This window comes from Megalobrama amblycephala, linkage group LG4 (genome assembly GCF_018812025.1).
Source record: "Megalobrama amblycephala isolate DHTTF-2021 linkage group LG4, ASM1881202v1, whole genome shotgun sequence".
Lineage (NCBI taxonomy): Eukaryota > Metazoa > Chordata > Actinopteri > Cypriniformes > Xenocyprididae > Megalobrama > Megalobrama amblycephala.
Window position 1 is genome coordinate 41,319,441 of NC_063047.1, and position 16,647 is coordinate 41,336,087.

The window sequence follows — 16,647 nt, forward strand, 5'->3', positions numbered from 1 at the left end:
AAAGTGAAATAAATGTAATTATAAGCAAAGCGCAAACTCATTTTGTGATGATAGCAACAGCTTTCTTCATCCAAGCATTGTTATTGAGTAGAGAGAGCATGAAACGAGCCACATCTCCTCTTGACACGGACGGGCCGATTGGCAGACCATTTTCATCAGGGACATAATAACCTTCATGAGTGAGGAACTCGTTGGCTTTAAAAAAAAAACAATGAGAAAAATTACCACAAATTTAACAGTGGACAAAAATGCAATTGGTGATAATCTAATAGCTTTGCAGCAAAGGCAAATTTGTCAAAAAGCATTTTACCTGTGGTGGACAAAGTACACAAATCAAATACTTACAGTTTTTTTTTTTTTTATTGCTTTGGTGCAATTTTCACAAGCAACTGGTAAATTTTCAAAACTCTTACGACTAATATCACAACAGATCATCAAAAGTGCACTTTTTTCAAACATTTCAGCATATTTTCAATTGTGTTAGTACAATACACAAAATCCTTTTCACTACATAAAATAAGTGTTTCATCCACATAAATGTTTCATTCACAGTAACTGCCATTCATAATACTATTACTATCAAACTTTTGATTTGCATCTCTTCTCGTTTAGTTTAATACATTTGTCTATTATTGAATCCAACTGAACTTAATGGTTAATCAATTAATCATTTGGTACACCTATATATACAGTACAGTCCAAAAGTTTGGAAACACTAAGATTTTTAATGTTTTTAAAAGAAGTTTCGTCTGCTCACCAAGGCTACATTTATTTAATTAAAAATACAGTAAAAAACAGTAACATTGTGAAATATTATTACAATTTAAAATAACTGTTTTCTATTTGAATATATTTCACAAAGTAATTTATTCCTGTGATGGCAAAGCTGAATTTTCAGCATCATTACTCCAGTCTTCAGTGTCACATGATCCTTCAGAAATCATTCTAATATGCTGATCTGCTGCTCAAGAAACATTTAATGTGTACAACTGTACAAAATATTTGTGTCCAATATTTTTTTTCAGGATTATTTGATGAATAGAAAGTTCAAAAGAACAGTGTTTATCTGAAATCTAATCTTTTGTAACATTATAAATGTCTTTACTGCCACTTTTGATTGATTTAATGCATCCTTGCTGAATAAAAGTATTCATTTCTTTTCAAAAAAATAAAAATAAAAATTCTTACTGACCCCAAACTTTTGAAAGGTAGTGTATAATGCTACAGAAGCTTTGTATTTCAGATAAATGCTGTTCTTTTGAACTTTCTATTCATCAAGGAATCCTGAAAAAAAAAGTACACAACTGTTTTCAACATTGAAAATAATCATAAATGTTTCTTGAGCAGCAAATCAGCATATTAGAATGATTTCTGAAGGATCATGTGACACTGAAGACTGGAGTAACGACGCTGAAAATTCAGCTTTGCATCACAGGAATAAATTACTTTGTCAAATATATTTAAATAGTACACAGTTATTTTAAATTGTAATAATATTTCACAATATTACTGTTTTTTACTGTATTTTTAATTAAATAAATGTAGCCTTGGTGAGCAGACGAAACTTCTTTTAAAAACATTAAAAATCTTAGTGGTTCCAAACTTTTGGACTGTACTGTACACTGAATCTTGTTTCAAATCAGTGATTCGGATCGCGTGTCAAACTGCCAAACTGTTGATATCAAGTGACTTTGGCGCTCCGAATCACTGATTCGAAACAAAAGATTCAAAGCAGTATATTGGAATTGGCCAGCACTAGATATTGTTGAAAAGTCATTATTTTGGGGTTTTTTGGCGCACAAAAAATATTATTGTCACCTTATAATATTAAGGTAGAACCACTGTACTCACATGAACTGTTTAAAATATGTTTCAAGTACCTTTCTGGATCTTGAGAAGTTCTGTGGCATTAATGGTAGTAGAGGCCTCACTGAGCCATCAGATTTCATCAAAAATATCTTAATTTGTGTTCAAAAGATGAACAAAGGTCTTACGGGTGTAGAACGACATGAGGGTGAGTACTTAATGACATTATTTTAATTTTTGGGTGAACTAACCCTTTAAAAGAGAGTCGTTTATTGTAAAGACAAGTTCTGGGTAATGAAAATCTGAATTGGGCCAAAAGTCTGGAAACATCTTTGCACAATGAGGACAATTGAGGGGGGTGATAACTTTTTGAATCGGATGAACAGGATAAATTGTACTTTTTTTGTCCTCGGGGAAGCATTACGAAGGGCTATACTAAATGTAAAAATAAGATCTTTAAACAAAATAAGAAAAACTTGCACATCATCTTCTTGTTCAGGAGTTTTCACCTCCCGACTCTTAATGCATCGTGTTTCCTTCTGGAGCATAAGTGAATGTTTGAACTTTTGTGTTTGAGTCCCTCAGTTGTCCTCAGTGTGAAAAGATGGATCTCAAAATCATACAGTCACTAATGAAAAGGGTTCAAATATGCAAAAGATGCTGGAAAATCAAAGAATCTGCAGGACCTGAAGGATTTTTCTGAAGAACGTTGGGCAGTTTAACTGCTCAGGACAAACAAGGGACTCATGAACATCCATCACAAAAACAAACAAACATTCATGGATCATCCAGGTAACCACACACAGTATTCAAGGGAATCAAGGGTATGTAAACTTTTAAACGGGATCATTTTTATAAATTCAGCAATTATTTTGTCTTGTGGACTTTATGTAAACATCTGTTATGTGAAATAGCTTATTCAGGACAGTACTAAATAAAACATATCATGCAATTTTCATGATCCTTCTTATTTTGTTAAAATGATTAACATTTTGCATATTCTGCAAAGGTATGTAAACTTTTCACCTCAACTGTACTTAAGTGCAGTAACAAAGTAAAAATAATTTGTTATTGTCCACCACTGCATTTTACCTGTTACTTAATGTAACAACAATCAAAGAAAGTGCATAAATTTATATTATTTTACTTTATATCAAAATTTGTTTTATTAATAAATTTCACCTGTTGTTGGTGTATTCTTGAGGCCAGGGGGCCGGACAACAGTCCAGTTGATGTCATCAGTCTGCTTAAGAAAGTTTTCCATTTCATACATGTTGTTCAGAACGCTTCTAATCATGGGAAGCAACATGAAGCGGATGAGAAAGGAGGAATTGGTGCCTGAATTAGCTGTGAAGAGTGTCATAACGATCCAATTACTACACCAGACAACAGATCAGACCACAAATACTGTAAGGTAAAGAACATTCAGTGTTGTGTAGCTGGCTAAAAAAATAATAACAGCACTTACGATCAGTGTACCATGAGGTCATGGTGATGATTCGATTCACTTTGACATCACGCATTGCATTTAATGCTGCCGTCATTGACTGGGTGTAGCCAGTGACTCCATAAAAAAATGAGACTGGAAAGCCAAGGCAGGATAACACAGCATCCTGGCCTTTGAAATGCGGTTTCAGGCTGTCTTCCGAAAAAATGTCTCCTTCAACCACCTATCACATGAGGGCATGTGATTAAACATGGTTACATGGTTATGAGGTTGCATGCTTGTTGTTGCTACAAAGTGGTCACTGAAAATCTAGGAGAAAACTGTGCATCATCTTGAACACATGAAGTAGCTGATTATCTACACTAGCAGCTTAGTGTTAAAACTCTTTACTTTCGGCACACAAATGTGGCACAAGCAAATCATATGATGAGATCAACCCATAAATGAAGCACATTAAATTTTTATGCCACCCCCGTGACCGCTATGCTAAATTGTAGCCGTTTCCTTAAGAGATACTGTACAAAAACTCATGCAAAACAAACATTTGCATGTTAAAAATTTCACCTTTGCACCTTGGTGACTTAGAAATGCTTACTTTTATTCAAAATATAAACTAAATAGTCCCAACTCCTTTCAATATTTACCATTGTGCAAATTTGAGTCAACTATAGGTAAGAAAGAAAATGAGAGCTAATGATTAACTCAAGATATTATGCTAAAACTTTATAAAAATACTTTATAAATGTAAGATAAGCTTCAGTTTGTCATGAATGACATTGCTAAATGAATTTGAAATTGTGGATTTTTAGTCCACTTCCTTTACTTACACCGGGGAGGAATTCATGAATAAATAAACAAAGTAAAATCAACTATTTTATAATTTCATCATGCCATTTCAAAAAGAATAACAATAATACATTTAAACGTAAATGTTCATACTATTTACCTTGAGGTTCTCATGTGTTAGCGTCAGTTTTCCCAGGTTTCTGACGACGGCTGTGACGGAGTGTCCTTGCTGAAGAGCCTGATTCACCAGCTGCTGTCCGGTTTGACCAGTCGCTCCAAGCACAGCAATCTTCATGTTTAATCAGGACAAAACCTTTTATTCCTGCTAAAAGAATAAAATTATTAAAATTACCCCTGCTATAACACACTCGTTTATACAACACAACAGAGAAGGGCTAAAATATGCGTAGGGGTTCTTCTTACAGGAAAAGCTGTCTTCTGCCTGTGATATATAACCTGCTTACCAATCGTCCGGAAATTACATTTATCAGCGCAAGACTCCTCCTCAAGACAACCACAACAACATTAATGGCTCTGAGAACACATTAAAACTGAAAGTGTATTTTAGCTGAAGGAAATTATTTGTAAATCATCTAAAGAATGTGAGCATCACCAAATACAGCCCTGTTTAAAGTAATATACACTTATACCTGTCGTCAATGCACAAGGGAAACAACCAACTTCAGTGACATAATGTCATATAAGCGCACTCTGTGATCGGCAGCGTTGCTGTGCAAAGAGTGCAGTCGATGAAGTACATGGACACTTATCAGTAAATATATTCCTAGCAATTACCAAACTTACTCTAAAATCACTCCTGTTGATGGGGTTGGCAACGCAACAGTAAACGCATGCACACGCTCCCTGCTGCTGTCAATACAGCTGCTGATATAACTTTCACCCTTGTAGACTTTAGTGCGCATGCGCATTGCGACTAATCCACGCAAGAGTCCTCTCAGTTCCAAATGCAGGACAGGTTTCCCAAAACAGTAAAATAAATAAGTAAATTATGCTACAGACATTGTGATATATGGCATTGTAATGAAAATGGCTTACTATCCTATCTTTAAAAAATAAATAAATATGAAAGCTATAGCAAAAAGAAGAAGAAGAAGAAAGATTTTAATCAACTATGGTTATTATAAATTGTAACTTTATACTTATTTATTCTGTGGTAGTCAGGTAACCAGCATAATGGAGGATAAAACCTGCAAAAACAATAAATATATAAATATATCCATAAATTAATACACAAAATTATATATATATATATATATATATATATATATATATATATATATATATATATATATAATGTTGAAATAAATACATCAATCCTCATATTCCTGCATAAATTAATACATAATGCAACCTAGACGAAAATGCAGCAAATATCGTACTCGGTTACTAACGTAACCTCGGTTCCCTGAGATACAGAACGAGTACTGCGTATGGGGAAAGGTCTCCTTTTTCCCTGTTACTGAAGCCTTTTTCAATAACGCAGTGTAACTGCATCGTCATTGGTTCACTCATAGACAAGTTGTTGAACCAATGACGGCGCGGCATAGCTGCGCGACCTATGGCGACAGAGCGCGCGAATATTCCCGCCGAAATGGGCGGGGTTTACGGCTATATAAGCGGGCGTTTCGCCATAGGATTTCAGGTCATTCGACTGAAGCGACGACACTGAAGCCGCAGCCTCGTGGCATGGCATGTAACGCAGTACTCGTTCTGTATCTCAGGGAACCGAGGTTACGTTAGTAACCGAGTACGTTCCCTTTCGATACTTCACTCGTACTGCGTATGGGGAACGAATTCAACCGCGCCGTGCCACGGCAGGGAACGACTGGACTTGTCTTGGGCACCGTGAGGGAACCAGAGGACAAGTGAGAAGGCCGGAGCCGTCGAACCCTCGTTACACTACAAAAAGGGAGTTAACTCCCAGAGTGGCATGAAGCGGAGCTCGATAGAGGCTGCTGGATCATACCGAGAGGACCCGAGCTTGTAAGGTCGGGACGTCCAAATGATAAAATCTGACAAAAGTGGACGGCGAGGACCAACCGGCCGCCTCACAGATGTCTTTAATCGAAACTCCACTAGACCAGGCCCAAGAGGAAGCCATTCCTCTAGTAGAGTGAGCTCTAACTCCTATGGGGCAGTCAAGGCCCATAGAGGAGTAACAAAGAGCAATAGCGTCGACTATCCAACGCGAAAGACGTTGCTTTGAGACCGAAGACCCCTTGGTGCGGCCACCAAAGCAGATAAAGAGCTGATCAGATTGCCGAAAAGGCTGTGATCGATCAACGTAGGTCCTTAATGCCCTGACAGGGCAGAGTAGTTCCAGCTCTCGCTCGTCCGACGAGGGAGGAAGCGCTGAGAGGGAAATAACCTGTGCTCTGAATGGAGTTGAGAGCACTTAAGGGACGTAGCCATGCCTAGGTTTCAAAACGACTTTGGAGTCGTTGGGCCCGAACTCAAGGCATGCAGGGCTCACGGAGAGGGCCTGCAAGTCACCAACTCGCTTAACCGATGCTAGTGCAAGTAGCAGAGCGGTTTTGAGCGTCAGGGGCCTGATGTCAGCTGAACGCAGTGGCTCAAAGGGAGGCCCTTTAAGAGCTCTGAGGACCAAAGAGAGGTCCCAGGTGGGAACAGTGAGAGGACGAGGAGGATTTAATCGCCTAGAACCTCTCAAGAAACGCACCACGAGGTTGTTTCGTCCCACTGACTGGCCAGCGATAGGAGCGTGAAACGCTGCAATGGCTGCTACGTAAACTTTGAGCATTGAAGGGGTGCGACCCAGATTCAAACGCTCCTGGAGAAAAGACAGTATCGGAGATACGTCACACTCCACTGGGTCTATGTTGCGTGTAGAACACCAGTCAACAAAGACCGACCATTTCTGGGCGTAGAGGCGTCTCGTGGACGGAGCTCTCGCCTGAGAAATGGTATTTAGCACGTCCCCGGGGAGGTTAGCAGGCTCCCGTCGAGGGACCAGAGGTGCAGAGCCCAGAGTTCTGGCTGGGGATGCCAAATCGTCCTGTTCGCCTGAGAGAGGAGGTCCCGTCTCAGGGGGATCGGCCATGGAGCTTTTGTGGAAAGCCTGAACAGCTCTGAGGACCAAACTTGGCTCCTCCAGAGCGGGGCCACCAGGAGGACTCTGTGCTTGTCTTCCCTGATTCGTCTGATGACCTGTGGGATCAGAGCGATCGGGGGGAAAGCGTAAAGGAGGGTGCTGGGCCAGACATGGGCCAGTGCATCTTCCTCCTTCGAGAAATAAATTGGGCAGTGAGAGTTGCCTTCTGAAGCGAAGAGGTCTACCTCTGCCTTTCCGAAGAACTCCCAGATCATGAGAACCGTCTGGGGGTGGAGCATCCACTCGTCTGAGGGGACATTGCTCTGAGATAGCATGTCTGCTCCCAAGTTTGTTCTCCCAGGTATGTGAGTCGCCCTGAGCGACTGAAACCTCAGTGATGCCCATTCCAGAAGACGCTTCGCCAGAGCGCATAAGCGGCTGGACGAAAGACCGCCCTGGTGATTTATGTATGACACCACTGTCATGCTGTCCGACTGGACTAAGACGTGGCGCCCTGTCAGGTGTGCCTGGAATGCATGAAGGGCTCGAATCACTGCCAACATCTCGAGGCAGTTGATGTGCAGATGGCATTCCTCGTGAGACCACGAGCCGAAGGCCGGTCTGCCCTCGCAAAGAGCGCCCCAACCTGTGTTGGACGCATCCGTTGAGAGCACCGTCCTTCTGGACACCGCCTGTAGGGGTACCCCTTGGCTGAACCATACAGGATTCATCCAGGGTTTCAGAGTTGCCAAACAGGCCTGATTGACCCTGAGACGCAGGCAGCCATGCCGCCAGGCGTGAGGAGGGACCCGGAACTTCAACCAGTACTGCAGAGGCCGCATCCGAAGAATGCCGAGCTGCAGAACCGGGGAGGCGGAAGCCATCAGCCCTAGCATCCTCTGGAAAAACTTCAGAGGGAAATAGGCTCTGTTCCTGACCGATGCCATGAGCTGCTGAATGGCCAGAGCGCGCTCTGGAGATACTACAGCCGTCATACGGACTGAGTCGAAAACTGCACCCAGGAACCTTATACGCTGGCTGGGGAGCAGTGAGCTCTTGGCAAAGTTGACCCTGAGACCCAGGCACTCCAAGTGGCTGAGTAACACGGATCTGTGATGCTCCAGCTCGGCTCGTGACTGGGCTAGGATGAGCCAGTCGTCGAGGTAATTGAGAACCCGGATTCCCATCTGTCTCAGTGGGGAAAGCGCCGCGTTCATGCACTTGGTAAAAGTGCGAGGAGCTAGGGACAGTCCGAATGGAAGGACCGTATATTGGTAAGCCACACCCTCGAATGCGAATCTCAAGAATCGCCTGTGATGGGGGGCTATCTGGATGTGAAAGTATGCATCTTTCAGGTCCAGCGAGCAGAACCAGTCCCCGGGGCAAACCTGCGCGAGGATCTGCTTCAGCGTTAGCATCTTGAACTTCCGTCTCATGAGGGAGAGGTTCAAGAGCCTGAGGTCTAAGATGGGTCTGAGACCGCCATCTTTTTTGGGAACTAGAAAATAACGGCTGTAGAACCCCGAATTGCTCTCTGAGGGGGAGACTATTTCTATAGCTCCTTTCCTCAGAAGAGATGTGACTTCGGCTCGGAGGACATGAACGTCGTCCGTGTTGACTGAAGTCTGAAGCACCCCGCTGAAGCGCGGGGGCCTTCGGGCGAAATGAAGTGAGTAGCCTCGACTTATGGTTCCCAGAACCCAGCTTGACACTCCGGGGATGGCCCGCCAGGCCTCGGCCCGCGTGACAAGGGGCTGAATGGTATCGGGTGACCAATCGGGGGCCCGTGCACCGGAGAGAGTGGAAGAGAAACTTCGCTCTTTCTTAGAGAAGGTAGAATATTCATAGTGTTCGCCATAAGAATAGCGTTTTGCATGGACGCAGCACTGGGCCCAGTTAGCACAACACTGAACATATCTCCCACGCCCGGAGCTGAACGAGGCGGAGGGGGGGTGGAACGAAAGAGCTTTTGGGGTGGTCCGGCCGTGGCGAGACTTTGCCCCATCCTCTTCCTTCCTGAAATATCAGGAGGGCTTAGGAGGCGTCGGGTCCAGCGTAATCTTAGGCCGGGGTCCCTGACGTTGCCTCGGGAAGGAGGAGCGCTTACAATGGCGCTGTTCCTTGGGTGGTGCTGCCTGAGAGGTAGAGGGGGCAGGTTTGTTCTGCTGAGCCGGCGCAGACTTGGGGCGGCTGGAAGCAGACGTGGAGCTAGGGCGTTTAGGCAGGAAGTGTCGCACAGCCTGAGACGACTTTTGTGCTGCAGTAAAACGCTCCGTAAAGCCCTCTACTGCTGGCCCGAAGAGACCAGAAGGAGAGACCGGGGCATCCAAAAAGGCCGTCTTGTCCATCTCCTTAATCTCGGTCAGGTTAAGCCACAAATGGCGCTCAAGCATGACCAGGCTGACCATGGATCGTCCAATGGCCTGAGCTGTGGCCTTTGTGGCACGCAGGGCTAAGTCAGTGGCGCTGCAGAGGTCATGGAAGGCAGGTGCATCGACGCCGGACTCATCCAGAGAACGGAGGAGCTTCGCTTGAAACACCTGGAGAATAGCCATGGCGTGCAGCGCTGAGGCAGCCTGGCCCGCGGACGTATATGCTCTGCCAGCCAGGGCAGAAGTGGTCCTGCAGGGCTTGGATGGAAGGGCCCTCTTAGTTTTCCAACCCACAGCCGTGGGGGGACAGAGGTGAGCCGCCACCGCTTCGTCCAGGGGCGGTAGATGCTCGTAACCCTTCCCTTCAGAGCCATCCACAGAGGTGAGAGCTGAATAATGCGTAGTACATAGGCGGGCAGAATACGGGGCGCGCCACGACTTCGTCAGCTCGTTGTGAACCTCTGGGAAAAACGGTGCGGCGCGTTGACGAGGGGCCTGGCGGGAACCCGGCAGGAACCACTCATCGAGCCTGCTCCGTGATGGCTCCTCTGGCGGAGCCCATTCGAGGTCCAAAACCTCTACTGCTTTCGAAAGGATGCGGAAGAGCTCGGCATCCATACCCGGCTTGCAGTCAATGGGCTCCAGCGAGGGAAGGCAGGCGGGGTCAGAATCACCGGCCCAACCTTCGGATTCAGAGCCCGCGAGAGACATGACGTCATCAAGCGGCTCGTCCTCAGAACCGCCAAAAGAGATGAGGTCGCTCGCATCTGCCAAGGGACGCAGCTCAGGGCGGGAGAACAGGACGGGGGACTGCTCTCTCGGGGGAGAGGGTGAGGCACGCGGGGAAGCCGGCGTGACATCATCCAACTCCGTGCGCTGGGCCGCTCGTGCCCTCCCGTCTTCTTCCTCCCGCGAGCCGGCTAGGAAGAGACGGCGGGGCAGAAGAAGAAGAAGGCGAAGGCTTCACTGAAGAAGAGCGAGCGCAGAGAGGCGAGACTCTGCCCAGGGTCTGCCCAGGCAGCCGACGCACTCACCGTGACCGTCGTCGTCATGCAGAGGGGCTCTGCATGTGCCACACGAGTGGCGCGGCATTTGTAACAACGCCGCCGCCGTGAAAAACGGCGTTTGAGGGGCTCTTTTAGAGCGGCGAGGGCCGCTAGAGCAGTGAAAACCGCTGTTGGAAAGCTCTTTTAGAGCGGCAATAAACCGCGGGAAAATCGCTCTTTTAGGTGCGCCGGATGGCGGCAGGAGACGGGCTGGCAGGCGGCCGGAAGCGGGCCAGCGCTTCTTCCTCGGCGAGCTTAGCAGTCCGCTGCGGGAGCCTCTTCGACGGCGGCGAGAGCTTCTTTCCAGGCGAGCTTCTTCCAGGCGGCGAAGGCTTCAGCCGGAGATCAGCGAGGAGCGATGTGAAGTCGTCACTGAAGGAGAGAGAACTGAAATCCTATGGCGAAACGCCCACTTATATAGCCCTAAACCCCGCCCATTTCGGCGGGAATATTCACGCGTTCTGTCGCCATAGGTCGCGCAGCTATGCCGCGCCGTCATTGGTTCAACAACTTGTCTATGAGTGAACCAATGACGATGCAGTTACACTGCGTTATTGAAAAAGGCTTCAGTAACGGGGAAAAAGGAGACCTTTCCCCATACGCAGTACGAGTGAAGTATCGAAAGGGAACAAATATTTACTGCGCTCTTTTAGCGGACAAACAGATCTACAGCCACATCGAATGTAGCTGCTAAATGACCTAAAGCGTTTATAGATGTATCTACTCTGAGAAGAATATAATCAACAGATAGCATACTACTATTTTCAACAGTGTCAGTGGCTTTTACAACGATCAGCCAATGGCGGCATAGAGCCTGCCTTCTGATGTTTGATTGATCATTAACATTTTGCACCAAGGAAAAATAAATATGGCGCTACATTCAAAAGTGAATAAACGGTTAAAAGGAAAAACTTTCAGTTTAGCGTTTCCTTAAACTTTTTTTATTTCTAAAACTGTGACATGTATGGTGTCAGAGAAATTCTCTAAAATATAATGTCCACTACAGCGGAAAAAGGTCTATTCCTGGGTCCCAGGAGGATATGATTTACAGTAGCCTGTAGGTTTTACTCACTGTAGGATTTCATATATACATGACTGTATTAATTTCAGTTAATATAGGTGGAGCTGGGGAAGGTGAAGGGTTTCTAAAAAGCACGCTGCAACCTCAGCAAATGCAAACATAGTATTTGAAGGTTGGCTGCTGACACAGCAGAAAACAATCAATCAGCGGTGGCCTAAAGAGAATTATGTGATTACAAGCAAGTTGAGTTAATAACTTATCAGCCTGCGCCAACTGGACTTTCATGACAGAACTTTTTGTTTTTGGGTAACTATTCCTATAAGCTTCAAGATTCTCCTAAATCTTTCTAATAATACAAGAATAGCTTTAACCTATGTAACCAATGTCATGCACAAAATTATTACTATTATTGAATGCAGACTCTAGTATCATTTATTGTAGGGTTTTGTTTGTTTCAGACAGACTACAATGCACTTATGTTTGCAACCATGTAGAGTTTTATTTACATTTTTATTTAGTTTAATTTCGGGAAGCACAAAAATAGGTCTTTGCCTTTTCAATTCAAAGGTTCCTCATAGGCCGAGACTGTTAAAAAAACATTTCTTTAATTCAAAAATGATATATACATATGTACAGATTAGTCATATACGAGATGCTATATAAATAAAGATGACGTGTCATGACTTTTTAAAAACAAAGCAAAAATTAATTTTAAAACAAAGCAAATGTGGCTGTGATGACTCGATGATTTGGTTCCAGTCTCGCAGTCTCTCGTGTTCTCGCTCAGACGTGGACGGGCTCCGAGTTTCCTGTCAGGCTGGGGTTGGACTTCAGGCTTCGGGTCAAGTCTTCCACCAAGGACATCAAGTATGTTATTTCCTGTCCAATACAAAGATTATATGAACAAGTCAACTCATGAACAATTTTATAGAGCTGATTTACAACAGAATTGAATTCTGTTTGCATCACTGATTCTGTTATTTTCCTGTTTATTACCACAAAGCCGCTTTGATACAGTCTGAATTGTATAAAGCGCTATATAAACGAGGTTGACTTGACTATAACAAGAACATTACAATGAACACCTCACTGCAAAATGATCCAGGATTGAAGACACATGATAATAATCCTATACTCTGTCTGTTACACTTCCTCACACCTGAAATCACAGACGGATTGAATCTCCTGAACTTTCCCAATCTAGATCACTTGTAATCCATTCATGCTGAAACATCTGCTCTAACGTCGGCCGTTTCGTGGGATCCCGGGCTAGGCACTGGCTAATCAGATCTGTACATTCTGTACAAATTTTAATTAGGAGAGAGCTGGTTAGTCATGACCATGTGACTTGGCATCTATGAAAATAGCATTAAAACATGATTAATATACAGTAAAATGTTCCTTATTTTTACTTTAAAAGTGAAGTATGTCGTTTCTTACAAAATAAAGCGTATTTTCAAAAGGCCCCTTCCGTGCACAGCGACTTCCCCAAATGAAACATCACAATCTCAGCTCTTGCTGGTTCTTGTGAAGGCATGTTTCAGGTCCAACATATTAGGACTACGTTTAGCTGCGTTGCATTTGTCTTAATGAAAATGTGTCTTTCTGATCGGGAGCATGATGATGCTGTATGGTATTGAAGCAAGATGCTTTGTAGCAGCATCCCAATGCTCTGTTCACTTTGACATGTTCATCACGACTCGCTTCATCTTTGAAGGTATAAAAGCAGTGAATTTTGGCTTTCACTTCTGTAACTAAAGCTGCGTTTCATTTCCCATGGCTCCGCCTGCTACAGTAGCCACGCCCCAAACTCTCGCTATACGTTGGGCTATAGATATAAAAAATCGTACATACTTCACCCTTAACTGTGTCTGTACAGACCCTTTGCTTCATGCGTGTGTTTATCAGTGTTATCAATATCATTCACTCACCTTCGGATAATGTGGAGTTCTGAAATGTAATTTTGGCCCGTTTGATTTCTCTTCTACTGCCAAAAGGACAACATCCGTTCACCATCTTATACAACAAGACTCCTAGGGCCCAGACATTTGTTGGGACGGCGTGGAAGCGAGGTTCGGTCAGGACTTCAGGTGGGCAGTAAGCCGGTGCTCCTGGAAGCAAGTCATTTGCACATTTTAAAGCATCCAATAATTAGTAAGTCACTACATTCAGGTTTCCACACTCCCAAAATCCTCACCGATGTATATGTCGCTCTCGTAGCCATCGCTACTAAATAGCTGACCGCAGCCAAAGTCTATCAGCGTGAGATGAAACGTGTCTTTGTTCAACAGGAAATTGTGAGCATGGATGTCATGGTGAAAAACACCATGTTCGATGCAGTGTTGTACCGCCAGCAGAGCCTGTAGCACGATGACCTGTGCGACTGGTTCACACAGTCGAGGGTTACGGGTGATGAAGTCACGCAGGCTCTCGCAGGGTTCCGGGTACTCCATAACGAGAGTGAACGTTTGAGGATGTTCAAACCACTCGTACAGATGTATGACGAAGGGGCTTACGGGTTCTCGCCTCATCATCAGCAGCAGCGCCACTTCGGTAACGAGAGGTTTGGGGTGCCCAGGCTAGAGAAAAGTAGTAGACAGAAGGTAAAAAGGAAAAATCTGAAGAAAACACATAATTTTTAAATGTACTTTTCTTTGATCTTTTTAGATACGTTCAAAAGAGGCTTTTCAGCTCAAAGTTTTTCGGTGCCTCTAGGCTTATTTGTCAATCACATTCACACCTGATGCTTCCTACGGGTGTATCAACTACAGTAATCTGCACTTAAACAACTAAATACATGTTCAGGCTTTGGCCAACTTACAATACGAAGATAACGATCGTTGTCAATCTTGAGCATCTGCTTGATGGCAACCTGCAGAAAACAAACAAACAACAACAACAACAAAAAATCATTAACAGTAACAGTATTCAAGCACCTGATCTTGCACTAAGTATTAAACCATCTGTGTAAATTGTTTTAAATATGTTTTGATGCATGCAAGAGCAAAATGTTTGTACAATTCGGTAAGATTGACCTTTTTGCCATCAAATTTGCGCGTTCCCTCGTACACCCTGCCAAATCCTCCGGATCCAAGCATCTCTCCCAAGTTATACAGAGCCTCAAAGGACTCTGAAAAACAAACAGTAAAATATAAGAAATATATGAGATTGCTAGAGCCATTGTTTTATTTAAAAAATATCAGTGCTGGTTGTGTCGAGAAAATAATGACTGCCGACTTACCATTAATTGGCTTGACGCTGGAGGGAACTGGAGCAGGTGATGGTGGCTCGGGATCAGGCTCTGGCTCCAGATCTGGTGGAGGGACAAAAGGCTCCACAACATTCATATGACTACAGGGGCAACAGCACCGGAAAGGACTCTTCATCGCCTTCCTGTTGAGGAAAAAACGAATTCTTTTCCTCTTCCTGCGTTCTGTAGGTTTTTCTGAAATGAAGAAAAACAATTGTTTTATTTAAAAAATATCAGTGCTGGTTGTGTCGAGAAAATCATATTAAAATGGGGAAAATAATATTGACAAAATAACGTTGGAGAAATAATGACTGCCGACTTACCATTGATTGGCTTGACGCCGGACTGATCTGGAGCAGGTGATGGTGGCTTGGGATCAGGCTCTGGCTCCAGATCTGGTGGAGGGACAAAAGGCTCCACAACATTCACATCACTACAGGGGCAACAGCACCGGAAAGGACTCTTCATCGCCTTCCACAGCCTGTTGAGGAAAGAACGAATTCTTTTCCTCTTCCTGCGTTCTGTAGGTTTTTCTAAAATGAAGAAAAACAATTGAAAACACAACTATTAGAAACATCTCTGACATCAAATTAAGCAACGATATAATGACATAAAGTACATTTTACTGTTCAATTCTTATCTGTAATGTTACACATCCAAATGAATGGAAATATTTCCAAGCCATCAGCCTGACTTCTGCTTATTGCCAAAATAAATGTCCCAAAATCTCATTTCACAATATTAATAGTCATTTTATTTTACAATTATCATGAAGTAGTTATTTTTCTTATTTTGTCTGATCTTTTATTAAAAAGAGAACATACATTTCCAGGCTTCATTTGGCCAACACAACTTCATTTTGGACAATTTTGTGTCTATTTGACAATTCAGGAGCAATAAGTCATGAAATAAAATTCTATTTGGGATCGTGTGCCGTCTGACAAGAGGATTTCTGTGCGAGTGTTTCGGGTGTGTGTCAGACCGCGCAAGTACCATTGATCTGTCCACTTTACACTGCCCGGCCTTATTTCAATCTCACCTGTTGAGCTCTCGCTCACAGGAGGAGAAGCCTCCATGGCACCCTGGGCAGTTAGGCCACGTGACGTCTCCTTTGGCTCGACAGGAACTTGACCTGTCAGCGGAGGGCACAGCAATCCATCGACGCTGTCGGACCTGGACACCACATCACCGCTGATGTGAGCCTGACCTGCGGACATAGAAACAGCCGACTCAGAAGACAGAGGTGTTAAATATCCAGGAAGCTCCTGGCTCTGTGTCTGGGTCGGGTCTGGTAGCAGATCCTGATCATCAGAACTGGGTCTCCAAACATCACATAGTATGTTGTATCAATAATCAATGTCAGTGGGTCAATTACAAATGGTTACTTCTTCAGTTACTCAAACTGAAACGTTTATTTCATATGCAAGGAATCAAATTCATCTGATCACTTGGGGGATCACAATTTTCTTTACATTAATGTAGGCAATCATTGTACAACATCATACCATAAACAAATGAAAAACTAAAGCACTCACCTCCTCTTTCACCCATCATGTGAGCCATCGACATCTTCCTGAAATCTGCAATAAAAACTATACAAAATACAATACAAAATGCAATACAATAAAATACAACTCTCCTCAGAAATACTCCTCCCAAGAAAATGAATAAAAAAATAAAATAAAGAAAGAAAAAATAAATAAATAAATTAAATAAAAACAAACTCCTTCTAAACTAAGAGAAAATAAAAGTATCCTCAAAAATAATAGGAACTCTTTCAAAAATATAACTTTATATAAAAAGGATATATCCTGCGATGTCTTCTAGAATAAAAGTCTCCTCTCAG

The 16,647-nt window shown here is 43.6% G+C and overlaps 2 protein-coding genes across 8 annotated transcripts; both read right to left on the reverse strand.

The window, feature by feature from the left end:
* Nucleotides 1-4,979, reverse strand: LOC125267591 (flavin reductase (NADPH)-like). Of its 4 annotated transcripts, none has more exons than XM_048189369.1 (5): nt 4,844-4,979; nt 4,200-4,364; nt 3,275-3,476; nt 2,989-3,153; nt 1-195 (listed from the first exon to the last, which is right to left on the reverse strand). In XM_048189369.1, exons 2-5 carry the CDS (start codon nt 4,332-4,334, stop codon nt 38-40), a joined length of 660 nt encoding a protein of 219 aa, XP_048045326.1. In that variant the 5' UTR covers nt 4,335-4,364; nt 4,844-4,979; the 3' UTR covers nt 1-37. The 4 variants fall into 4 exon arrangements, with proteins under 4 accessions (XP_048045326.1, XP_048045327.1, XP_048045328.1 ...); XM_048189370.1 differs by having other exon boundaries at nt 4,200-4,361; nt 4,844-4,971; XM_048189371.1 differs by lacking the exon at nt 4,844-4,979 and adding an exon at nt 4,463-4,557.
* Nucleotides 4,980-12,042: 7,063 nt separating this feature from the next.
* Nucleotides 12,043-16,508, reverse strand: LOC125267592 (serine/threonine-protein kinase pim-2-like). 4 transcript variants are annotated; one of them, XM_048189375.1, is made up of 10 exons: nt 16,337-16,508; nt 15,841-16,008; nt 15,125-15,334; nt 14,793-14,996; nt 14,587-14,681; nt 14,373-14,423; nt 13,749-14,130; nt 13,483-13,662; nt 12,711-12,850; nt 12,043-12,430 (listed from the first exon to the last, which is right to left on the reverse strand). In XM_048189375.1, the coding sequence occupies exons 1-9, from the start codon at nt 16,368-16,370 to the stop codon at nt 12,717-12,719; spliced, it is 1,458 nt and encodes a 485-aa protein (XP_048045332.1). In that variant the 5' UTR covers nt 16,371-16,508; the 3' UTR covers nt 12,043-12,430; nt 12,711-12,716. The 4 variants fall into 4 exon arrangements, with proteins under 4 accessions (XP_048045332.1, XP_048045331.1, XP_048045334.1 ...); XM_048189374.1 differs by lacking the exon at nt 12,711-12,850; XM_048189377.1 differs by lacking the exons at nt 12,711-12,850; nt 15,125-15,334.
* Nucleotides 16,509-16,647: the final 139 nt, after the last annotated feature.